General features: G+C 31.5%; 3 protein-coding genes across 7 annotated transcripts in view; 1 reads left to right on the forward strand and 2 right to left on the reverse strand.

Annotated features, from left to right (window-relative positions):
• LOC130447799 (integrin beta-PS) overlaps positions 1 to 1,194 on the reverse strand; it is a 43,308-nt gene extending 42,114 nt beyond the window's left edge. For 2 of the 4 annotated variants that reach the window (XM_056784824.1, XM_056784833.1), the window contains exon 1: positions 1,151 to 1,194. In XM_056784824.1, coding sequence (XP_056640802.1) covers positions 1,151 to 1,170 — 20 coding nt within the window. In that variant the 5' untranslated portion in view covers positions 1,171 to 1,194. Of the gene's footprint in view, positions 1 to 254; positions 757 to 988 lie in introns of those variants that run through there. The other 2 variants (XM_056784841.1, XM_056784850.1) reach the window with 2 other exon arrangements.
• A 651-nt stretch (positions 1,195 to 1,845) lies between these two features.
• Positions 1,846 to 2,753, reverse strand: LOC130447832 (nuclear cap-binding protein subunit 2). Its single transcript, XM_056784868.1, has 4 exons — positions 2,584 to 2,753; positions 2,313 to 2,530; positions 2,139 to 2,241; positions 1,846 to 2,046 (listed from the first exon to the last, which is right to left on the reverse strand). Exons 1-4 carry the CDS (start codon positions 2,641 to 2,643, stop codon positions 1,942 to 1,944), a joined length of 486 nt encoding a protein of 161 aa, XP_056640846.1. The 5' UTR covers positions 2,644 to 2,753; the 3' UTR covers positions 1,846 to 1,941.
• Positions 2,754 to 2,981: 228 nt separating this feature from the next.
• Positions 2,982 to 12,099, forward strand: LOC130447786 (transport and Golgi organization protein 1). 2 transcript variants are annotated; one of them, XM_056784812.1, is made up of 13 exons: positions 3,012 to 3,169; positions 3,239 to 3,670; positions 4,080 to 4,865; positions 5,467 to 5,679; positions 5,737 to 6,606; positions 7,805 to 8,115; positions 8,170 to 8,543; positions 8,596 to 8,697; positions 8,756 to 8,967; positions 9,024 to 9,306; positions 9,359 to 9,537; positions 9,628 to 9,677; positions 10,841 to 12,099. In XM_056784812.1, exons 1-13 carry the CDS (start codon positions 3,064 to 3,066, stop codon positions 10,853 to 10,855), a joined length of 3,933 nt encoding a protein of 1,310 aa, XP_056640790.1. In that variant the 5' UTR covers positions 3,012 to 3,063; the 3' UTR covers positions 10,856 to 12,099. The 2 variants fall into 2 exon arrangements, with proteins under 2 accessions (XP_056640782.1, XP_056640790.1); XM_056784804.1 differs by having other exon boundaries at positions 2,982 to 3,169; positions 9,628 to 12,099.
• The last annotated feature ends 13,062 nt before the right edge of the window (positions 12,100 to 25,161 follow it).

Here is a 25,161-nt window from a genome sequence, read left to right on the forward strand (position 1 = left end):
ATCACTATACTGAAAAATTTTTCTCGTAATTAACACAAAAAGTTTTTTATTACATATACCAGAAATTGATACAGCTTTATGTGAGTTACAAATAAGATAAGGTCTAAAGTGCCTGGCAAACAATAAGCTCTAGATTGAACAAATTGAAAAAGGGGGTTTTAAAGTTAGTCTGACTTAAAATGGCAGATTATTGATTATTTTTAGCTAATGAAACTGATAGAAAATAGACTCAATAACATATGTGATTTACTTACTTTTATTAAAGTTCAAAGAAATGATATTCTTTGTTCTAAAGCACTTTCTACTGGGTATTATATTTATAAATTCATAATTAATTTAATTTTCTTATCAAACTATTAGAGGAAATTACAAAAAAGTAACTGATTTAATTGCATAATTTAAACTGCAATCAAATCCTAGCAGAGGATGTAGATAGGTAAGCAATAAAAATATTTTTAGAAACTGAGTCACAACTTTGAGAACCAACAAACTGATTAATGATCAGTGAAACTACAAGGGATAAGACTTCTTAGTAGAACTAAAAAGATTTAAGAATTGTAGTTAGTACTAGAAATTACCATTAGTGTAGGTGTAATTTCTTTATGTTTCTGTAACCAATCCCAGATAGTTAATAGGTACCTTACACCCACACACACATGGTGTATGTGAAGCATGTTATTTTAAACACAATTTTAAAACTCTATTTAAAACAAATTTATAAAGATTTAATATCACAAAAATAGTAAAGATGACAAATTTCATATTTGTAAAATCCGTCTTAAAAAATAAGTTTTATTTCTACATATTTAGGTGAAGGATAAAAATATAAGTAGGTGTGTTTGTCCTCGTTTCAATATCACCCATTACTTTAAAATGTTAATAAAAAAGCATAAGGTTCATTCAATAAGCTAAAATATATATATGTATATATATATATTAAACATTCCTATAAATAACTACAAACAAGGGAAATAAGAAAAGTACCTACTTCAATTAGTACTGTAGATCTAATTGCCAATTTTTCACTTTCGTATAACGAAGAAGAACGAAATTGTTACACAAAATATGTTTCACACTACATCAAACACATATCACTTAAAACCAATGATTAATACAACAATAATAGCAACCTATTCTGCGAACGACTTACCAGAAGCAAGAGGCTGCCATTTTTGGAAAACAAATTTTATAAATACAAGTGACAGTTCGTTCAGATTAGTGACATGTGGCTCCAGCAGGCATGATACCCTAAAGCCATCTGTCGATTTAAATCTAAAAAAGCTTTTATGTTGCACAGGTTTCTGTTGAAAAGTATTTTCACTCTGAATAGATAGCAGCACGATCAATAACGTAATACTAAGACAACGAAAGACTTAATGGATGAAGCATATGTATAAACAAAAATCCAATATATAAATTTAAATATATAATTTGAGAATTTTATTATGTAAATATAATAAACAAACTAAAATATTTTTTAATTAAAACATTGAGTTTGTCTGATTACGTTTAAAAAACGAACATATTTTATTTACAATTTGAATGTCACAGTCTTTTTCCATCATTCCTGGGATATTCATTTGAATTTTAAATTATAAGGTATTTGTAGTAGCTGCTTTCTTTAACCCTCATATGATTCTTTCCCATTTGTTACAATGATATTTGAATAAATTCTTATTATTTGATTTCATTTTTTAGCAACCTGAAACTTTGTAGCAAATATATTTTGGAGATGATCTAATAGTGTTATGAAGTTTTGAATTATGTATAATTTTATACTTATCCACAAAACATCGCTGAATAATGGATTTGGAATCACTGGTTTTTGTTAAAAAAATGCTAATAATAAATAAGTCTCTATTTCATATAAAATCATCCCAGAAATCACATATTTTACAAATTAAGTGTCACAAAGAATTTACAATAATCTTATAATAAAAATTATCTTAAAAAAGCAGGAGTTTCAATTCCTCCAATCTTTTGTTGAATTATTTTTCCATAACCACCTCGCCCAGCATCATAATCAGTTCTATATTCGTCACGAACCTGAAAATAGAACAGTATCATTTTACTATGTGTAATTACACAGTTAATATCACCAAATCAATTTAAAAATACATTTATCTCGATATAACTACCTGGCCTCCTGTTTTGCCCCTACCATATTGTCTACCTTCAATAAATCCAGCATCCCAATCAGTTCTAACAATTCTATCATCCAATCTGGTTCCATTGATATATCTAAAATTGAGAACATTAGCAGAGAAACCTGTATTTGTATTAGTTGCATAAATTATAAAGAGTATGCTCACCTTAAACAATTTTCTGCATCAGCTCTAGTATAGTATTCAACAAAACAAAATCCACAAGGAGTTTTCTTATATTTGTCTAATCCCATAATAACTCTTCTAATATCTCCGCATTTTGAAAATAATTCATAAATTTGTTCTTCGGTGGTGTAAAAAGATAAATTTCCAACATACAAAGTACTCGTAATTCTTAATAGCCTATCTTGATCTGCTCTAGTACCCTAAAAATATATGAGTTACGTCCTTCTTACTTTCCATTATCATATAAAGATACCTTGAAATGCTGATCTCTGTAAGAACTGAGATCTATCGAGGGTGATGTCACAGTAGCCATTATTACAGTTAATAATACTGAACTTTGACTATTAAAACAATAATAGTTGTTAAAGCAATACCTAAAAAGTAAGTAATTTGTTTGATGCTTAATTTGTTACTTTTGTGTCAAATGTCAATAACTTGACATCTTTGACAGAATTTGATAGGCAATTTTTAGGGAATAAGTTATTATCATTTATCCACAGCAATTCGATACTGCGTTTATACTATAAAATTTTGTTATTTTTTAATAAACAGATATGTAGAATAAGAGAGATATATTGAATTCCAAATAGGAGAAATACGTAATTATTCGACGTTCTTGTGTTTAATTAACGTAAATGAATGCCTAAAAGTGACACTTCAAAAGCTGAAGATGGCATTACCAGTTTCAAAAACAAGTGATGTGGCCTAGGTAAATTTGTCAAAGTATGACAAAATGTGTAGTTTTAAGTTAATATATTTTATTATATTTTTATTGAATGCCTATAAAACGAATTGCTTAATATCAGACAAAAGATTATGTGTAAATGAAGACTGTACAGGTTTGTATTTCTATTTTGGATAAAGTGTATATCCTACATCGCATAATCTTATTGTTATTTTAATTTTAGAACCCATTTCATTAGGGAAAACTCTATTGAGATATAACAGTCCAGAGCATTCTATCCTTTCGTTTAAAGTCAATGAAATTGTAAAAATATTCAGTAAAGAAGCTGGGTCTCGACTTGATCTTTGGGGTGTCGAAATTAATGGTAATAGAGGCTATATTCCCAAAAATATGGTTAGAGAATATAAAGTTCTTGCTAAGCCTAATAAGATTGTTGACACAGAACTTTTAGAAAAATCTGAAGAGCCAGTAGAAAAGTTACTAGGAGAGAAAGTTGATCCAGATAAAGTTAAACAACCATATGAAGTAGTAGATGGCACAACTATACCTATTGATTCTATTATTCCCACCAGTACTGATAGTCCTGTTCTATCCACAGCAATTAATAGTCTAAATAAGGAAAAACTTTCTAGTAATGACAATGAGAAGGAAGCAGGTAAGGTCACTTTAAAAGAAATATTTTGAAATAGTGTGTAAAATGATTTATAAAATATTTAATCTTTAAGTTTATTAAATTTCCTTGTTTTAAAATGTATTTAAATTGTTATAAAAACCATCTAGTGATTAACTTTTTAATTATAAAAATTTACAATTTCTGTCAACAAAATGGTATTTTCTTTGTCTTCAAAATGCTCATTAGGCAGTATTTTTTATATATAAATATATGTTTGATAGTAAGTTCATTATATTGGACTTTCATTCCTTTATCTTCCCTTATCAGTATTGTAAACAACAATAAAACCTGCTTTTATTTATAGGTTTATTATTGTCTTTTGTTGATTAAAATAAATATTGTAAACATAAATTTTAGGAATTTGTCATTTTTAAATATTGTTTTTGATTAGTTCAAGATAAACAGACACCAGAGGTAAAAGCAAGGGTGGAGACAGAGGATAGTTCATTACCTCCTATTAAAAATATTACTGAAGAGACTAAAGACTCATCTGCTCAAAGTATTTTTTCAACTTTAACAAAATGGGTTGAAAAAGATGAATTAGTGGATGATGAAGATAATGAAGATGATGATGTTGAAGTGGAAGATGAAATTGAAGAATATAATGATATTCCAGTTAGATCTAATGAAATTGATATTAAGTCTGCAATAAAGGATGAAAGAATCACAGAAGATATAAATATAGTAAAAGAAATTGAAACAGATCTTAAAAAAAGTGAAGTTTCATCAAAAAATACACTTGAACCTAAAAAAGAGGATATTAAGAAACTTGATGTAGAAAATGAACTGAAAGTTCCCATAACAGACAAACCAAATAATAATGGAATGGATGATACAAAAGAAGAAACAAAAGAAGCTATTTCAAATACACTGAATATTGTTGAAGAATCAAGGGAAGAGACCGAAACTACTACTTTATCAAGTATTGATAGCAAAGGAGCACCTCCTATTTCATCTACAGAATATGTATCTACAGATCCAATAGGAGTAATTTTTCCTTTGGCAGCCAAAGAAGAAAATTTGGAATCAGTTGATAACAAACCTGAAGATATAAGCACAGGTAACCAAGATGGTTCTTTAGAGATGAAATCATCTATGGATGTCACTTTGTCTCTTTCTACTGAAACAACAGAATCAGTATCTTCAAAAGAAGAATCTGAAAAACCTCAAAATGAAGGTAAATATTGAATAATATACCAGTTTTATCTAATTTTTTTAAGTACTAAGTAAACACTCAAATTTCGTCAGAATTTAATAGGTTTATGGGTTGAACCAATTCTTTCACTGATTTTCTTTCAAATTCCAGTAAATCTTCTCAATTAAGAGTTTTCCAAAAATTGTTTATTATTCTTTTGAAATTGCAGGTTAATCAATTGATATATTTTGCCAAATATGAAAGTGTAGTCAAACTTTGGCGACTATATCATGTGACCAAACGCCTCGCCTGGGTTCGTGTAAGTATGGAACAAGGGTCAGGTAGTAGGTTTTTGGTTTTTCCCAAAGACAGGTATATTCAATAGGAAGCTTACTTGGAATTTCCTGAGAGTAATCCTAAATCTTTATTAAATATTTCTAAATGCAAGGTCACATGGCATGGTCGCCACAAAACTATTTTATTCACACTAAGGCGCATTTAAATTAATGTAAACTGTGCCCTTCTTATGTCCACAACATGTATGACATATATATACACAGCTTCTTGGTTGAATTACAACATGTACAAATTTAGATGCACAGAGTATTGAATATTTTAAATTCAAATTTTCCTACACCTGCAGAAATGATATATCAACCTAATGAAGCCAATTTTCAAAAAGTTAGAGATAATCTTTTTGGAAGACATTTAAATGGTTTAGAAGAAAAATCAATTGATGTGGAGAGTAATGCAGGAGAAAATATTGCTGCTCCAAACAGCTCTGCTGAAATTAAAGCAATTGAAGAACCTTCAGTTTCTTTTGAGTCAAAAAAAGTAGAAACAGAATCTGACCAAGGTAAAAATTAAAAATATATTTTTATTTTAGAATTGAATTTAATATTTTGAATTGCAGTTATATCACAAGCAGATTCAAAACCATCTGAAACCCAACCACCTGACAGTTGGTATGGCAATGTTAATACAAACATAGATACTTTGGAAATTGAAGAAAAAATTGAAATTCTCCAAGATGATTTGCCAATTAATGATATACCCAGTGATGTAGAGATAAATTCTTTAAAAAATAGTGAAGGAATTCTTCCTAATCATTTACTAGGCGATAATCAAGATGAAGGTGTTTTAATTGATGAAACTATGTTGAATGTGGATAATGGTGGAATTTTGGACAGTTTGTTTTCCTTTTTTGGAAAAGAAGCAACTACCAATATGCCCGATGCGGATTCTCCACCTTCGACCCCAATCGCCAATGTGGATAAATCATTACATGAAAAAGAACAACATTTAGTAAATACAATATCTGATAGTACGGGAAATAGTAGTGTATTGGACAAACTAATGATGATACTAAACTCAGATGTATTGCTCTACCTGTTAACAACCGCAGCATCTTGTATAATATTCTTATTCATTTATCTATTAATAGACAGAAATAGTAGGGAAGCGCCCTTGATTAAAAAAATAAACGATTTAGAAAAAGAATTATTGATTAGTTTGAAGGAAAAAGACATTCTTCAAGATAGTGCTTCGGACGTGAGCAAAATTCCAACTGAAGAATTAGATCTTTTGAAACGCAAGTTGGAAGAAACTGAAATTTTGAAAGGAAATCTAGAAATGCGAATTTTAAGTCTTGAACAGGAGGTAGAAACTAAACAAGAACTTGAAGAGCAAATTGAAAGTTTGGAAAGAGAATTGGAAACTTCTACAGAGGTTGGGATGGAACTTAACAGGATCATTTCTGAAATGTTGAATCCTAGTAATGGAGGTCAGTATTACAATATAATTAAATTTTATTTTATAAATTTCTGCTTTTAATGACAAATTATAAATTTTGTCAGTTTTACTATGTTGGATGGATGCGTTTTTCAAAACTCGAGTTCACGTTATTGAAATACTTTCTTATTTTTTATATTCAATTTATAATAGATTCAATTATAACTTATCCGAATGACTGAAACAAATACATTTGTCGATTCTCTGTAAAAAAATCAATATCTCATATTTCTTCTTTAAATCAAAGTAACTTACATGTCAGTTTGTTTATTTTTTTATTGTTTTGATTATGCATTTAGGGGTATAATTATTTCATTTTCTGTTAATTTGTAAATGGTTTTTTCAATATGAACAATTCAAATAGTTTTTGGAAATTTGTATCCGTCGCATCCATCAAGTTTTAGATTCTATTAACATAATCTAGCAGGACAAGATTCACGGTTAGTGTCGTGAACGAGCTCGTAACATTACTTTTTCCTTTCCATCTTTCAGATAACTAGGCGAAAAATGAAGGAAAATTTAGTTTTACGTTTTTGCTATTTTGTAAATAGTCTTTTTAATATGAATTTTTCTTTCTGCTCATTATTTTAAATTCCCAATTTGTCAAATTTGTCAAAATATTCATATTTTCAAGTTTTCCTGTTGATTTCTTTGTTTTTATCGCTTCTTATATTTTATTGTTATCGTATAGGACATGTTCAACTAGTTTACTCAAAGAAATAATTTATTGTAATGTTTTTTTTTACTTTATTCAAACTATGGGGTGAATTTATACACACGGTGTTTCTCACTACTTACTATTTATTTATTCACTTACACTAAATGCACTACACTAATCACTATGCATTAAACCGTTACCTGACATTTATCTCTAATTTTTAACATAATATTTTATTTAAACACACTGTTTACTTGTCTATCCCGATGGCTGAGTCGCTGATGTACAATCGCATATTTATACACAACGAATTTCTCGATAATTCAGTTTTAGAATGTAAACATATAAAAAGGGCCTTCCTAGAACTTGATTGTATAAAAACGGCCATGACATACTATAAAAAGGGTATAAAAAATAATTTAAAAAGTTCTTGGAACATAATCTAACAGGACCGGATTCACGGTTAATGTCGTGGATGAGTTGTAACATTCTTTTTTTGTATCCATCTTTCAGATAATTATCGATTTTTTAGGTGAGAAATTGAAAGAAAATGTTGAACAATTACAAAGACAACTGTCGGAACAAAAATGGATAATAAATGATATTACAAAATCATTGGATGATAAAGAAAAAGAAAATGCTGAATTGCAAGTACAATTAGACGAAAGTAGAAAGAAGAGTATTGAATTGCAGAAAAAATTGGATGAAATAGTTGATAGAATTTTGAAGATCGAAAAAGAGAGAGACCAACAGCAGAAGTCCCTTCAAGAAGAAATCTCGATGTACCAGCAGAAATACAACGATGAAATCATGAAAGAAGAAGTTTTAAATACCGAAATTCAGGTACTTAATAAAACATAAGCAATATTTTACATAATAACTTTTATTTGTACATAGATCCTTAAAACTCAATTGGCAGATGCGAAACGTAAAGCAGAATTAAAAATTAAAGAATATCAATCATTAAAAGATAGTTTAAACGGCATTAAATCAATTAAAAATGATAAAGAAGCACTTCAGTCATTATTAAACACAGCGACGTTAAAAGCAGAATTGGAACAACTCAAATCTGAAAATGAGAATTATTTAATACAATTAAAACAAGAACAAGATGCTAAGGTTGCATTTGAAAAGAAATGTCAAGCTGTGACCGAAGAAAACAATTCGCTTTTAAATAAATACCAAGAATCAGATAAACTGAAATTAGAGGCAACTATGAAATTGGAAGTTTTAAATAATTATTTCAAGAAAAGGGAAGAGGAACTACAGGGGTATGAGTTTACCATAACCGTTGTCTTTAGTAGTCATTTACAATTTTTTCAGTGAAATTTTGAAGTACAAATCAATTTGGGACGCCAAAGAGGGAGAGGCCACATCAACCACCGAACGAATAAAATTAATGGCAGAAGAAATAGAAAATTATAAGTAAGAATGTGTATTTAAATAAAAAATAAAGAATCATATTTCATTAATATTTTTTTAGATCGCAAAACGAAACGCTGAAACAAGAAATAGTATCGCAAGAGATTGATTTGAAGAGTCAAATTTCCATATTGGAGAAGAAAGTACACGAAAATTGGGTAACATCCAGACAAATGGAAAGAAAGCTGGAAGATGCCAAACAAGAAGCAGCCCAATTGAGGAATCGGTTAACTTTAAGGGAAAGGGCAGTAAATGATGAAAGATTGCAAAATAGTATGTAAAAAAATGTTTCAAGTGTATTTATGTATTAATTGAATATTGTATTTAAGGATTACAATCACCCATAGATCAAAATGGTGAATTGACATTATCACCTCCACCACCAATAGAATCACCGACATCACCGTTACTTTTTGGAGGTAGGGACCACATTACAAAATCACCCCCACTTCCAGGACTACCTCCTTTCCTCCCGCCGCCTCCTGGCGCTCCTTTTATGCCGCCGCCGTTGCATGGTATGCCTTTTATGCCTCCTCCACCTGCCATGTTTCCTGGAGATCACAGACCGCCACCGCTCGGAAGAATGTCGTCGCCCCCGCCTTTGAATTCAAGGTAACTACTTTTTATTCTATTTATAACTTTTTGTTTTAACTATTATCCGTAGGTACTCACCAGATACTTCGGCGTTTTCACCTTATGAGAGAAATACTCCTAGTCCACCATACGATTCAGAATATGGAGCTTCACCTCCACCAATAAGTGGATATAGTCCTTACAGTAGTAGAGACGATAGGAGAGATTACAAAAGGTCTATACATGTATCAAATGGTAGAAATAACAAAGGTAGGTTATGGTGAATTCCATGGTAATAATATTATAAAATAGAGAGTCACATCATCTCTTGTTTGTAAATTATGAAATTATTTATTTTAGGGTCGTTGATGAGTTCCGGGTCTGATAATTCAAATGATTCATTAGACAAGGTAAACAGAAAACATTCTTCAAAAATGGTCTAGCATTTTAGCTGCTGTTTTTATAGAAATTAAAATTCTGCTCTAACTTTTTTTTTCTTTTTTTGTTAAATTTTTTATCTATTTATTTGTATGTGATGTATTTGTATGGGTATATCTTTTTTTACTTTATCCAGTAATCAAAAACCCATTTATTTTTGATATGACCCCAACAATCTAAAATCAATCAAAATATAGAAGCAACGTTGACATTTCAACAAGATAAAAGCTAAATTTTTTATTAGTTGCTTAACTTGATTATCTTAATTAACTTGTAAGCCCAGTTTTTGATTATGATTAAGGTTTACATTATGTTCCCCCTGTTGAAGCTGTTTTCGACAGAGTCCTAATAACTCTCCAGCATTTGTGCTGGTTTCAAAATGTTCTGCTTTTCGCTACTGCAGATTTGTTATTGAAACTATTTTTTTTCAATAGTTTTTGCTTCCTGTGGTAGCAGTTCCCTTTAAGAAAAGAAGTGAAGTTTTAGTGAGATCCAAATACTTTTGTACATCTAAGAAAATAGATTTTACGAACAAACTTTTTGGAATGAACCAAACCAGAAAATTATTAGTTTACTCGTCTTTCAAACTCTTAAAAGCATTAACTTACACCTCTGATCCAATAAAAGACTTGATCGTTTCTTGTTCACTGTATTGACCTCTTTAATTCTAGTATGGCCAGGAATAAAAGCTCCGAGATTTTTGTATATTCCCAGTGTTTTTGTAACAATTTGACTATCTGGTTGAATCAATAAGTCACATTTCCACTTAAGTATTTGTACCTGTAAGTCGGTCAGACATGAGCCCTACTTTAGCTAAAGTTCCTACAGTGATTTTCGAACCATCCCTGTAGTTTTTCATTATATTTCTTTTGTTTACACAATCTTTCTTCTTACTTAGCACCATGGTGAAATTGTTTTCAATGCTTATGGTGAATATGGTATCATTAACAATATGTGAAATCGAATTTCAAACTTCCATTTTTCTTTTCCAATGAGTTTTTTTAAAAACATTTCCAGTTTTTCTTTCTCTATAATGTTTGGTCTGGGAAATTCATAATTAGTTGATCAATTTAAACGTAAAATATACAGTATGTTCTAATTATATGTTATTATAGATAAATTACTTTGATTTTAGGTCTCTTTCGTTTAAACGCTTTAATACTTGACGTTTCGTCCTATTGCAGTCAAGTTTTTAAGCTTTTAAACGAAATTTTAATAAAAAGTGGCTTATGATCAAGATAATTTATCAACAAAACCATATAAAGGAGATCTAAGAAGTAAGAAATTAAATAAAGTGTATGTTATGTGATAAGAGTAATTTGAACCACAACTTTTTTTATTTCAGAAGTATTATCAGGTTTTTGACTTTAGATTGAAAGGTTAACTATTCTCTTCCATTTGAAAGTCAATAGATACACCAATTTTGTATCTATAAAATAAAATATTTACAGTAAAACTCTCAAGTGATTCTAAAAAAATTTTAATAGAAATTTGATTGCTTCCCCTTCAAATATTCTAACCAAGGATGACAAAGTGACCTAGTGGACATTTCACTCAGTAAATATCACTTCTTAAGTAAAGCAAGTCCAAAATATTTGGAGTCAAATCTGAAATTGCAGTGATACTTTGTAAAGGAATACCGTTTTCATATCCACCAGTTGTCATCATTGGGAATGAGGTTTTGAAGTCAAAATTAATTATTACTTATGTGATAACAGATTTAAAGGGATAATTTCCTATAAATATTAAAGTTCAATTGAGGAAAATGTCAAGCAGATTCAATTTTATTGGTTCAAGACAAAACTCTTGAAATAATGGTTAGTAATGATTCTCAGGGACAACTATACCTTGTCACTCATCGATGCAGTTGTGAATTTTCTCAATTTTGACAATTAAAGACTCAACAGTCATAGCGAAACTTTGCTGTTTCTGTACTGCCGCTTCTAGTGGTAAATTCAAACACAGTAGTGTAGAAGTAGACTTTGTAATATCAAAAAATCTTGGGTATTGTTAGACATTTCTGATATTGAATGTGTTTCAATCAAACTAGAGTAAATAATATAAATAACCTTGTAGAGTTTTCATAAATATTTATTTATAGATATGGTTTTTGTTAGTAAATTGAGATATACAATTCTATTTTTCTTTCTGTGATTTTTAAGGCAAAAGGGGATAATTGTTTGCAGCATTTTATAGTACCTACTGTATAGTTTGAATATATTTTGTAATCACAGATCGGTGAAAGAAAGAAAAGAAAAAAACAAAGAACAGAATGATTTGTTACTGCATGCGATCTGATCTTGGTTCCTGAATATATCTAATAAATTTTGGTAAAAAATGTATAAAATATGTAAAAAATGTATAAAGAAAACTTTAAATAAAAATTGGTAAATATTTGGTGTTCTTGTACTTCCCCTTCCTCTGTGCCATACAATTTGTTTATACTTGTGGGTCATGTACCTCATACTACCTACTGATTTAGTATTAAAAATTTAGAAAATATTTACTGTGATGTAAACTCTTGTGGTATGCCCACCTTCTAAATAAATTGAGATTGTACGGTTTGTCGTCCTCACTTATCAATTGGCTTAGTAGCTTCCTCAAATACCCATCCATCTAGGTCTCTATCGATGGACACACCTCAGAAAGGTTTGATCTGCTACTACCCAAATCAATGGGCACTAACAGCGGCTCAGGAGTTGGTCCTTTCTGGACATAAAATATCTCCATCATCAAAAATTCTCTTGTTGGAGCTCTCTTTATGACCAATATACTCTGCAATAGTTTCTAATCCTCTACAATGCCTGTCTATCTTTGGAGCACAACTCCCAAGCATACCCTGAGGATGCTTGATTCAATACAATCGACTTATAGGTGATCCAGAGTTGATCAGATACTTGGACAGCATAGAGTTATAAAAGAAAAGTTGGCTGACCTGATCTTCCGTGATAACATAAATCCAAATAGAACAGTTTTTGCAAGACCTACTCAACAGGCAGATGTGGCTCATGAACACAAAGTTCGCCTGCAGATGCCCAGAACTTATTTCTTTTGAGAAGTACAAGCCTGTGGTATCAGTTACCAAGAAATGTTTTTCCTGAGCACTGCAATCTACAGAAGTTCAAGATCAATATCCACAAGCATTTCCATACGACAAGCACCATTCGAACTACTCCAGTGTCATAGGGTTTATTCTCTTACTTAAAAAAATTACTAAGGTGATTTACTCCCATAAACAAAAACAAAATATAATAAGAATGACATGATTTTGTTGTATAAGAGATTCGAAAGTGAGACTACTGTTTGATTTAAAAAAAGGAAGGAAATATATAAAATAGAAACTTTTTAGTTTCTAAAAACATATGAAAAAATTAACAAATATTCTATATATAAAATAAAAACAAACAAAAAATGTGACTCTATATTATTAATATACTAATTACTTATTTAAAATGTGCCCTATAGACCTATACCTTATACCTATTTAACAAATCCATTAACAAATTACCTACCAAAAGATCATTTTTCATAACAGTCAAGTTTAACGTAAACGAAACTATTTTTTGATAAAAGGCAACCGTTGACTATTGTAACGTAATTATCCAATTAAAAGAACATCCAAATTGTTTCAGATTACCTACTAATTACTTATGAGTGTTAACTATAGGATTATTAGACACGATTTCCTTTAAAAACAGAATATCGTCCGCATAGCGAAAATGAAATCTTGGATTTGGACATCGTATACAAATTAAAAATGAAAAAAAACTGAATTATACAGTAAACATTGGAATTTGATTACGTATTAAAATCGATAGTTTTCTATATTTCTGAAAATACTTGACTCATAGCCATCGATTAAAAACTTAACCATAATTGCGATTTTAATAAAGCTAGGGCCGGTTTTTCAGTTGCAATGTTTATTCTGTAGTTAAGTATCCGTCGGATAATATTAACCTGTTGTTCCTGTTGGGTTTTCCTTCAATATTTTTTTTCCACAAGTTTAGCCACTGACGGATAAAGAATGTTGGCAATAGTGATGAACCAAATATCAGATATGGAGGGTAAAGGTAAGGAGGACCTCATATGGGGGATTAGCTTAAAAACTGTCCGCTTGTAGACGGTAAATTATAATTCAAAATTTGACCAGAATGGCGCTCCTGTCGGACGAGATATCATATGAACTTAGTTATTTTAGATAGAATGAAGTATGCAGTGTTAGAAAATGTTATATTTCAAATGACTAGAGTCGTTAATTAAATATTGGTATACAAAATCTAAACTATTCACGTAGTACAAAATAATTTTATGATTATAACCTAGAAAAACTACTATGAGATAACGCTGAATGTTAATTAATTATTGTGAATTTGTAAGAAAGAGTCAATTATCACTTCTTTCTTTTTCTGTCCTTATTCTTAAATTTCTAGAGCTTTATTTAAAATTTACACTCATGCGATAGTAGCGCCTTCCTAACGTAAAGAATTTGATGGACACTTTCTGTAGCACAGAATGGTTCTCCTTACCTCTACCCTCCATAATAACAAACTTGATTGGTTGTGTATTTTTTCATAGACAAATAAACTATAGTTCATTAATGGTGTCATCTTTGAATTCTTATATTAATATGGTTGATTTTGTTCATTATTTATTGGATAGTGATAACGATATTCATCTTGTGGAATTCGTTCAATACAAAAAAGGGCTTGTGTTGTAAGGGAAAGAGTGGATAATTTTGAGAAATGGGATGAGCATGATTTTCATACTAGATTCGATAATTTCTTTTTATTTTCTATTATATTATTCTACTTGTTAGCGAGTTTCAACAATAAATTTCTCTTTAGAAAGTAACAATGCGCCTCGCGCTGGTATTTTCCATTTCTTTAAAACAAATTTCGTCCACAAGAAACCGGTAAAAGTTAACAAAGCTTATACAGACCGGAAACCAAATTCATTTCACAAAACAATATTTAGATTCAGATGCCAATCCCCAAATTACTGTTCTATAGGCTATCTTCCAGTTAACTGGCTTATCTGACAGTTGGAAGTATACACTATTTAACCAACAGGTAAAAGTTATCCTGTTGTCATAAAAACCAATTATCAATAATAACTGATAGTTAAGACTTATCTCACAGATAAATTGTATTTGATAAACCGGACCTTAATGTCTTACTTTATTAAAAACCGGTAGTAAAAGCATTCTTGCGCACGTGCGTACCTGTCAGATATGTCACAAATAAAGTAGATTTTATTAGAATTTCCGTTCCGATAATTACCTATTTTCTTTCTGTTATACATATTTTGTTCATATTGCTTACTCAGTAAATTACGTTCTAACATCACTGATATTTACTCATAGAAATAGATGAATCACTAATTAGAGATTTACTGCTCCTTAATATCATTAAATAAAACATTACCAAACAGAATTATTTAGAATTTATGGGTGAGGAAATTCAAAAAGGTCCAAAACATTAAAACTTTATTTCCTGTGTTTGCTCGGGATTCTAAACTGGATTTTCTAACTACAATAGAATTTGTACTCTACAGAATAAGTTCAGGAGGTATCCACCAAACTAATTTTTTAACACATAGGACAAATATTTATGTGATTGCGTACGAACTATCGTCTTAGAGGAATTCCTTTGTCTAAAAACATATTAACTTGTGCCTTTTAAACAAAATACTATAAGCAAATATCTGTCTTGCTTTAACATGTATGAATAGTTGCCTATAGTCATTTATAACTTCGTTGTAATGTATCAAAAAAATAGATACAGGTGTTACACAAATTCAAACTGAAAATTCATCAACATTTCTTCTGTTGCGGTGCAAGTCGTAAGCAGAATCACAAAGAATATATGAGAAGTTAGAGTTGTCATGTTGATGTCATGATTGATTAAAAACCACGGTCTTACATATGTAAGTAACTAGTCTTAGATCTTTAGATAAACGTGATTGAATTATCTATGAAAATATAGTCATACTTATTGACATGTTATTAGATGTCATTTGAAAAAGAAAACCCAAGAAATTAAAGAAAATTATTTGTTCAAGACATTATTTCAAATCCCTTGTCTTAACAGATGTAAATCTTTAAGATAGTGGAACATAAAGTAATTGATATCGGTCCTAAATTCTAATAGTTGCTAATATTCTAAGAACAGGTAAGATATACAACCCCAATATTATTATAGTAAGAAATCTGAAGGTGAAAATTGGATGATATAAACCTTTAAAATATATGTAATGCTTATGTGTAGTTGAGATATAAAAGCCTATATACAAAATTAAATTGCGATATTATGACGGCATTTCACAGTTTATAATAAATTTTTTCGATATTTTGTTTCGTTTTTGAGATATCGATACTTGAAGTCACAACCAAAGGTTAGTTCGAGATTCCTTTTATAGAACAGATGGCGCTTTATACTTCGTTTAGAATAAAAATTTTACCACTTTAAATTTAACACGAGTCTTGTAATTTAACAATTTAACAAACAAAACGTTCTTTATTTTTACGTAATTTACCCTAATATTCCAATAATATATTAAAAAGAACAGATTGCTCAAGCAAAATGGGCAATTATATATATGACTTACATATGAATCATTTGAAGATTTCATCGATAATTAAATGTAAAAATATGTTGGTTTGCTCAAAGGGTAAGCCCCAGAGAGGTTAGGTTAGGTTTTTTCAACTTCAAGTATCGATATATCGAAAACGAAATGAGATATCGAAACATTTTATTCTCCATTTTCGACTTATTGTGGGTCGATTTACAAAATGGCACAGCCAAACCATAGCGGTACGGAAATCGTAGTCGTGCCTTTTTGCATGTGTGCGAAGTTGCCTAAGCTGATAATTTATTGGTTAATACGAGGAAAATCATTAATAAGCTTTATTATTGATCGATTAAAATGTAAAACAACAAATTATATCATCATTGTGAAGTAGATCTTCAATTAAATTGTCTACAAGAAAAATTTACGTGATATCGTATGCTTTTTGATTGTTATTGCATGTATGTTGAATTGCCTATGTTAAATGATGATTTATGTGTGTTTAGCTGTCTGTGACATTTTATATTGATTTTCGTTATTTGCAATTAAAATATATTTATGGAAAAACATTGAAGGTGCTAAACGTTTAAATATATGAAAATATCGTCAAGTACTGAACCCTCTTTATAATTTTGTTTTAAGATAAAAAGATGTTTTTAAATAGTTTCTGAATTAACAATCGATCTAAACATTTATCTCATTCGAATTAAAAAATAAAATTAGCATATAATGGTATCATTTTATATAATTTTCAATATAGAGCTGGTATAGTACGAAATTTTAAGCATTTTAATAGCTTCTTTTATTATAACATCTATTTTTAAAAATTTTTTTTCGTTGCTTTGTCGCGAAGAAAAACTCCAAGTTCTTCTAACATATGGCCTTTGGTATATCCTTAGATAACGTATTAAACAGATCAGTTGATTTTTTTAGCATTCTGTGATATGATGGAATCGGGTGATTATAAAAGGAGGCATCGAAAAGATGAAAAAGATTACAGAAGGGATAGGAATAAGAAGCGACATCACAGGCATAAAGACAGGGAAGGAAAAGTTGATAATTCTCCATATAATGAAAAAGGAGCAATAAATGATGATGATTATCATCATCGGAAAAGGAATAGGGTCGAAAATAGTCGTCATAAACACAAAGGTAACGGGTGTTTACATACTATGTCAAAAAAGTATTATTAATAAAACACAATTTTACATGATTAATTTAAATTAATGGATTAGAGTAAAATTAATCACAGATCGTTGTCACAACACAGGTCATAAGAAACCGTTAAAAGCATATATGTAATACTTTTATATGGACAGTTTCTATAAGTGGAAGTTGTTCCGACTAAGGAAGACAGAATGACAACGATTTCTCTATCCTCCGAGGTTCCAACTCGGTTCTGCGCATTCTCAAGCATGCGCAGTATAGATAAAGTGTTTCGAACGAGAGAGAAAATGAATATTGTCGGCACCGTAACGTGCAGACGTTTTTCCCCATATCAACTGATCAACTGTCAATATAGGAGTATTACATATATGGTTTGTCCATGTTTAGTATTTTCAACTCAAACTGATTAAACGTATTTGGTTGTTGATAATTTCTTTTGCAAAATGAATTATCTTCTCAAGAGTCAATGGACTAGGGAATGAATGTGTGTAAAAAATTAAGTTTTGCATTCATTGGTTTTGAATTTTCGTCTTTTTTTATTTTCGACTTGAAAATTGAAGAGATAACATGTTATAATAAACGTAAACGTAAACTTCCAATCTTAGAATTACTTACTTGAATGATAAAATTATTATACACCGTTTTTTCCTATGTAATACTTTACAAAATGGAATTTTTTAAAGCTAGAATTCCATAATTTTCTATTGTTTTGGAACAAGGCGTTTGGTTCTCAGACTATTGAATTTCTCTACACCATGATTGACTGGTGAGTTTTTATATTAAAGTTATTCTTTATTAACGTAAAGTTATTTCAAAATCAAAGTTTTAAACCCTTATACTAAACAACCATTATGACAAAACGTTGTACTTTTTTATAAAAAATCTACGAACTGTCTACTACAAGAAGTGATACGCCTATGAATTAAGAATGCTTCTTCATTTTATTACTCTCTCATTCATAAAAATAGGCTAAACAATCCTTCAAGTAAAAATAAATAAAGTTTACATTGTGTACAGGTTTTTTCTTTAATTTCTAATGGAATACCTTCTATTTTTTAACATTAACAACTTTAATTTAACTGTGGACTGTAAATTACAATAAAATAAAGCACCTAGTAACAAAATTAACGAAGTTTTTGATACATTTGATACATTCATATGGAGCACCGTCTCCCTTGCTGTCTTTTTTTCCATGTATTCAGTAGAGAACGCAAATCATCTAAACAAAACGCATAATTTGAGTTTAAAAGAAACTGAACAAATTGTTTCTGTTTTTGTTTATAACACTCGTAATGATTTATAATATTATTTTCTAATGAATTCGCAGATAATGATCAAATACACCCGAATGAGAAAAAGGATTACAAACATCGTAAAGAATCCAGAGATAATTCTTCGATTGATCAAAGATATTTAGAGAAAACAAACAAAAGCAATAAAACGGATTATGTTCGATCGATAAACAATATTTATTACACGTCTCGCGGACAATCGTCTTTGCGTAAATATAAAACATTTCATTTAGGTCAAACGGGGCACGCCTCGCGTTCAACCGACATCGGAGAACAAAAAGAACTAACATCAAAACGGAGAACACGAAGTGAAAAAAAATCGAAGGAAAATAAAGTATCACAAATATGGTATTGCCAAATAGATACGACAGTTCCGTTTAAACAATACGAAAGGAGCGAAGAACGCCCCGAAACTGTCCCAAAGAAGAATGACAAAACAACTCGCATCAAACGACGTCCTAAATCTTCTCCAGTGAAAAAAGTGGATAGTGAATTCTATTTGTGTCCGTCTTTCTCAGAATTAAGAAAATCGCATCATCAAAGAAAAGAAGAAAAACACGAAAATGTGCTAGCCATAAGCAAGCAAGATATAAGTAAAAAGATAGAAGAAGAATATACCAAAAAGATAGAGAATAACTTAAAAACGTATCTGAGTAAAATTGAAAGAATGATTGATAAAAAACTTAATGATTATTTGCAAATAAAGAACACTAAACTAAGGGAAGCCATAGATGATAATATGAAATTTATAGAAAGAGAAAGGAATAAGAATCAAAACGAAAGCAATGATGTAGAAAAACGATCCAAGATAGGAAAAATAAGTAACAAATATATTCTTCCTTGTGAGGAAATTAGCGAACGGAGACGTTGCCATTCATTAACCAAAGCACATCGAATATCTGGATTAAAAGTTACCGGGAAATCACATCAACCTGTTCCCGACATTATTCCCATTGAGGAAAGACACGACGACATCAGGTTCGTTATTCTAGATATTAATAAAACAAATCAAACGTCGAATTCATTTTAGACATCAAGACGAACTTCGAACAATCAAGAAAGAATCTCGCCATCGTGCCAAAGAAAAACGTATGGATAGGAGCCCTATGTATCACGAGAAAAAAGATAAATATTACGATTATAGTGAACTTAATTTCGAAAAGGGTTATTTAAGAGGAGATATCCGGACGAACGAAGATAAAGTCAAGAGAATTAAAAAAAGTAAAGTCAAAACGCAAAATTCTGAAATGCTCGATCACTCTACAGGAATAGGTTTGACGACCCCATCCATAGACAAACACTTAAATGAAAATGGAGTAAGTGTACATTCTTTTAACACATTTTAATTGTAATTAATAATCAGGAGCTATTCAAAAAGTAAGGAGCGCAGACTTAGCACGAGGGAACGTGAGTGCGAAAGTATGGACAATGTGTTTGTGTCTGTTTCAATTTATCGGGCGTGAAGATGAAAATAAAGTGAATACGAGAGTGTGGATGGCTAGCACTCCTGTCGTTTCCCTTACTAAGACTGCCAAGTGTCGAAAACCAATAGGAGGCACCCCGCTAGAGTGTAGATAGGGCATAACACCACTGTCTACACGTTCAGTACCTAGGTTTTGTGCTAGGTGTGCAAGAATTATTCCTATTGAATAAATGAAACAAAAATTGATCAAAAAGTATCAACCAACTCAACAGGATTGGTTGAAAATTTGTCAATGACATCATTTTCAATTTTTGCTCGGTTTTATTTTGAAATGAGACACAACGCCAAGACGCTTTCTTCTCTTATGGTACTAATTAACCAAGTTTTTATTTTCCGCACAGTACTTAAACGTCGTTTTTCCGTCGTCGTAGTGATTATAATTTTCAATAAATTTTTCTAAAGGTGGGTAATGACCTAAGCATACGTGCGTCCACGAATGGTTTGCGCGCAGAAATGTTAATAAAAAATGAAACGCACAAACACACTCCATCGTGTTCGAAACTCGAATGTATATTTGTTGGTACAAATTTCTTGTCAGTATGTTACCTTAAAAACGAGTGCATATACCTTTAATAAGAAAACAGAATAAGCAACAGTACCAAAATTATATTTTTCTACGACCGTGCGTTTTAACCCACTTTGAAAGTGTCACTTTCCCGCACTAGTGCGGGAAAGTAAAATTATGCACATTTTGACCATATTAGATAGTTTTTCACTTCGGAGATTATAACTATTGTTACTACAGGTAAATAAATATTTACGAAATAGTCCATCAAACAAAATTTAAACCTTTTCTAGCGTTTTGTAGCATTTTTAATTTTTTGAAAATATAAAATAATATAGATATTTTTTATATAACCATGTAATTGTTACTAAAACGTCAAAGTTGTTCAAAACGTCTTGGAAGTGACCGAATAAGTGCAATCTTCTTCTAAATTAAACCACATTAAACCGAATCCGATACAATAATATTAATTCGTCATCAACCGAGGAAGAACTTCCCGAAGCCATTTTGAAGGCTGCAAATGAAACTAATTCCGAGCTGTTACCTGCCAACTGACTTAAAACCGTTGCCGTCATCGTCATCGTCATCTTTATGCGACCTGCAACCGATGCCATCCATCCTCATCGACGTCATCTACCGTCCAGTTGAAACGAAATAACTACACTGGATCGGCAATTCTTACTAGTCTACAGAATGCAACAAATTGTGTTTTCAATATTAATATTTATAATAATTAGTATTTTTAGTTACAGTTTTTTATATTGTTATGTTTGTTGAAATAAAATAATTTTTGAAAAATGGGTTGATATACTTTTTTGTATATACGGTCGTAGAAAAAATAATGTTCCTAAAACATGCGTAAAGTGTCTTTCCCGCACTTGACCGCTTGCCCGAACTCCGCTCCGCGTCATTCGGGACAACTGCAGTCGCGTGCTGGAAATTATCAATTTCCGCACTTGTTAGGAAAATAACTATTTTCTACGGCCGTGAGTTTTAACCCACTTTCCCGCACGCATTTTAGTTTTGAAAGTGTCAATTTCCCGCACTAGTGCGAGAAACAACTATCAAACCACCCGGGTTTGATACCAGTTGCTATGACAACCCAAGCGTGTAATTGTTACTAAAACGTCAAAGTTGTTCAAAACGTCTTGGAAGTGACCGAATAAGAACAATCTAAATTAAACCACATAAAACCGAATCCGATACAATAATATTAATGTATTCATCCGACGAAGAACTTCCCGAAGCCATTTTGAAGGCTGCAAATGAAGCTAATTCCGAGCTGTTACCTGCCAAATCCAGACTGAGGTATGAGAAGCAATACGATCATTTTGTTACATGGTGTAAGGAGAAAGGGGCCAAAACTTATAAGGAAGAGGTATTTATGGCGTATTTTTCAGACCTAAGTAAGGTTTTGAAATCTGATACATTATAGTCCCGCTATTCGATGGTAAAAAGTTTAGTAAAAATAAAACAAAATTTGGATATACGATACTTCCATAAGCTAACGTCGTTTCTTAAACACAAAAATATTAGTTTTCGAGCACAGAAAGCGCAAGTTTTTAGTTTTTACTAAAGAAGATATATCCAGGGTTATGCTAGCTCCCGAAGAAGTATACCTGATGATTAAAGTGAGTACCATTTTTGCACTGGCCGGCGCTCTCCGCAGATCCGAGCTTGTAAATATCACTGTCGACGACATTCAAGATAAAGGCAACCTAATTGTTGTGAAAATTTCTGATTCCAAAAATCATTCGTCAAGATCATTTGTTTTATCTGAAGAAATAAATGATGGAACCTATTTGAAAGTACGTAGATTTACGACCACCTACCATTCCACACCGCCGATTTTTTATTCATTATATCAATGGAAAATGCTCAGTTCAAAGCATTGGCGTAAACACGTTTGGTAAGATGCCAACAGAGATTGCTGCATATTTACGCCTACCTAATCCGGAACGTTATACTGGACACAGTTTCAGATGTTCTTCGGCAACGTTCCTAGCAGACTCCGGCTAAGAAATAACCAACCTAAAGCGTCTTGGTGGCTGGAAGTCTACTACTGTCGCTGAGGGCTATTTGGAGAACTCCGAGAATAAGAAGAAAAAAATATCAAATGAAATTCTCTGTACTACAAATGACTTAAAACTGTTGCCGTCATCGTCATCTTTATGCGACCTGCAACCAATGCCATCCTCACCGACGTCATCTACCTTCCAGTTGAAACCAAATAACTCCATTGGGCCGGCAATTCTTACTAGTCTACAGAATGCAACAAATTGTGTTTTCAATATTAATATTTATAATAATTAGTAGTTTTTAGTTATATTTTTGTAGTTTTGTATAAATTTTGTATATTATTATGTTTGTTGGAATAAAATAATTTTAGAAAAATGGGTTGGTATACTTTTTTGTATATACGGCCGTAGAAAAAATAATGTTCCTAACTCATGCGTAAAGTATCTCTCCCGCACTTGACCGCTTGCCCGAATTCCGCTCCGCGTCGTTCGGAACAACTGCAGTCGCGTGAGGGAAAGTATCACTTTCCGCACTTGTTAGGAAAATAACTATTTCCTTTTGCCTTTTCTGTTATGAAAGATCCCAAAAGTCTTTTTTAAATTATAGGCTACACCAAGTCTCAACTTTTTTATTTCTGTTGAAATGCTGCAGGTACGTAGCATCCCATTATTTGGTATGCTTTACGTAATCAGAGGCGCATAACTGTCTACTAGAACAAACACATAAGCCCCTAGTGTGCGTTCACATTGGCGACGCTCAAGCGATGAGCGTCGAGCGATCCCGCTTTTGCGATGTCATCGCACGCGTTGTTCTGCTCAAATCGGTTGAGCGTCATTTTAGTTATTTCCTAGCTTTCGAATCAAAAGGACGTAATTAATTTGCTATCCAAACGATTATTACTTATAGAAAGTTCACTAGTGCGAAGGCTAATTTTAAAGAAAAGCAAAAAAATACAAGGCGTTCATGAACTTAATAGAAATAGACTTGCATGCTAACCATTTTTCTGTCTTTGTAGGAACGGTGCCTATAATTCCAAAAGGATGGCCTGGTTTGAATTTCCGATATTAATAACTCACGATCAATAATCTCATTTTGCGACGTCATTTTATTAAAACTAGAACTTATAGGTTGGTCGCACTTCGACTCCATACTGAATAAAAATATAAACATGAGCGCACCACAAAGGCGACGTCGTTCAAAAAACGGACAAGATCGAAGCTCGAGCGGCACGACGCGTTGCATCGCGCGACGTTGAGCGGTGGTCTTTTGCAATGTGAACACATTCATTTAAAGTCTATAGCCAGAAAGATTTTTTAATACTGCTGGTGCGGCTTCGCTCGACGCTCACCGCTTGAGCGTTGCCAATGTGAATGCACACTTAGATGCTTCGAGCGAAGTCGACGAGCCACGGATAAAGTTCGTGCGTTCAAATGCATACGCGCAAGAAAAATTTGCCAAATCAGTACTCAGCACTCAGCTTAAGAACAAGAAACTCTCGTCGAACATTCTCATGATTCACAATGTCTTCAAATCATCTATTAAATGCAGATTTTATGCCAAATCTCCATTTTTCATTAATATTCAAGTATGTAATAGAATTGTTGAAATAGATTTACGTGCTGGTATTTAATACTAATTTTATTCATATATATATAAGGGATGCAGCTTAGTTAATGCCAAAGCTGAAATATTTTCTCCCGTGAATCGAATATTTTATATTAGTGAATATATGTATGGGATGATAATGGAAGGTCTCCAATAATAGTTGTCATTCTTTGAAGGTGGATTGCTAAAAAATAATAGTTGCCGCACTTTTGCCATGGCAATCATCAAAGTGTGGAATGTGGTCGCTTTTATGGCATTTTCTACCTTTACATCATTAAGTAATGAAGTGTAATACCCTTCTGGTTATTGTTTTACCTTTTTTAAGAGAGTCGATGAACACAATCTCATGGTTATACCAAAAAATGGTCGCCATCACTTTTCCGTTTGATAAAATCTTCTTTGCTTTTTCTGAGCAGGTGCGCTCTTTGAAATCTATTGTCTTGATTGTTTTTTCGTTTCATAGATGTAGTGGTTTCGACTACAGTTATGAACCGATGTAAAATACCTACTTTCTCACTAAAACCGTATCAATAAGATCAGGAAAATATTTATTTGAATGAAAACGTGGCACCTAATGCGCGGATAGATACCTTTCTATCTCTTTAATCTTAATCCAACAGTCACTCAGTATCACATGAAGTTTTCGATGATATTTCTGGTTGTTGCTGTTTTTGGCTGTTCCAAACCAACGATTGAATTAAGATGCCCGAAATTTTACGGTTGTAAATGATGGTGTACAGTCTCCGTATACTTCCCTTTCATTGCGTGGTCTTTTTCGAACAAATGACAGTTCGATATTCATTCTTTTTACAATTTTA

This window comes from Diorhabda sublineata, chromosome 1 (assembly GCF_026230105.1).
Source record: "Diorhabda sublineata isolate icDioSubl1.1 chromosome 1, icDioSubl1.1, whole genome shotgun sequence".
Lineage (NCBI taxonomy): Eukaryota > Metazoa > Arthropoda > Insecta > Coleoptera > Chrysomelidae > Diorhabda > Diorhabda sublineata.

Excerpts from the sequence above, each read along its gene's own strand:
- LOC130447832 (XM_056784868.1), bottom strand. The coding sequence starts at position 2,643 with ATGGCTACTGTGACATCACCCTCGATAGATCTCAGTTCTTACAGAGAT. Across the intron at positions 2,531-2,583 it reads ACAGAGATCAGCATTTCAAG|GGTACTAGAGCAGATCAAGA; the intron begins GTATCTTTATAT and ends ATATATTTTTAG. Across the intron at positions 2,047-2,138 it reads GGGGCAAAACAGGAGGCCAG|GTTCGTGACGAATATAGAAC; the intron begins GTAGTTATATCG and ends TTCTATTTTCAG.
- LOC130447786 (XM_056784804.1), top strand. The coding sequence starts at position 3,064 with ATGTGTAGTTTTAAGTTAATATATTTTATTATATTTTTATTGAATGCC. Across the intron at positions 6,607-7,804 it reads GTTGAATCCTAGTAATGGAG|GTGAGAAATTGAAAGAAAAT; the intron begins GTCAGTATTACA and ends TCGATTTTTTAG. Across the intron at positions 9,307-9,358 it reads CCCCCGCCTTTGAATTCAAG|GTACTCACCAGATACTTCGG; the intron begins GTAACTACTTTT and ends TATTATCCGTAG.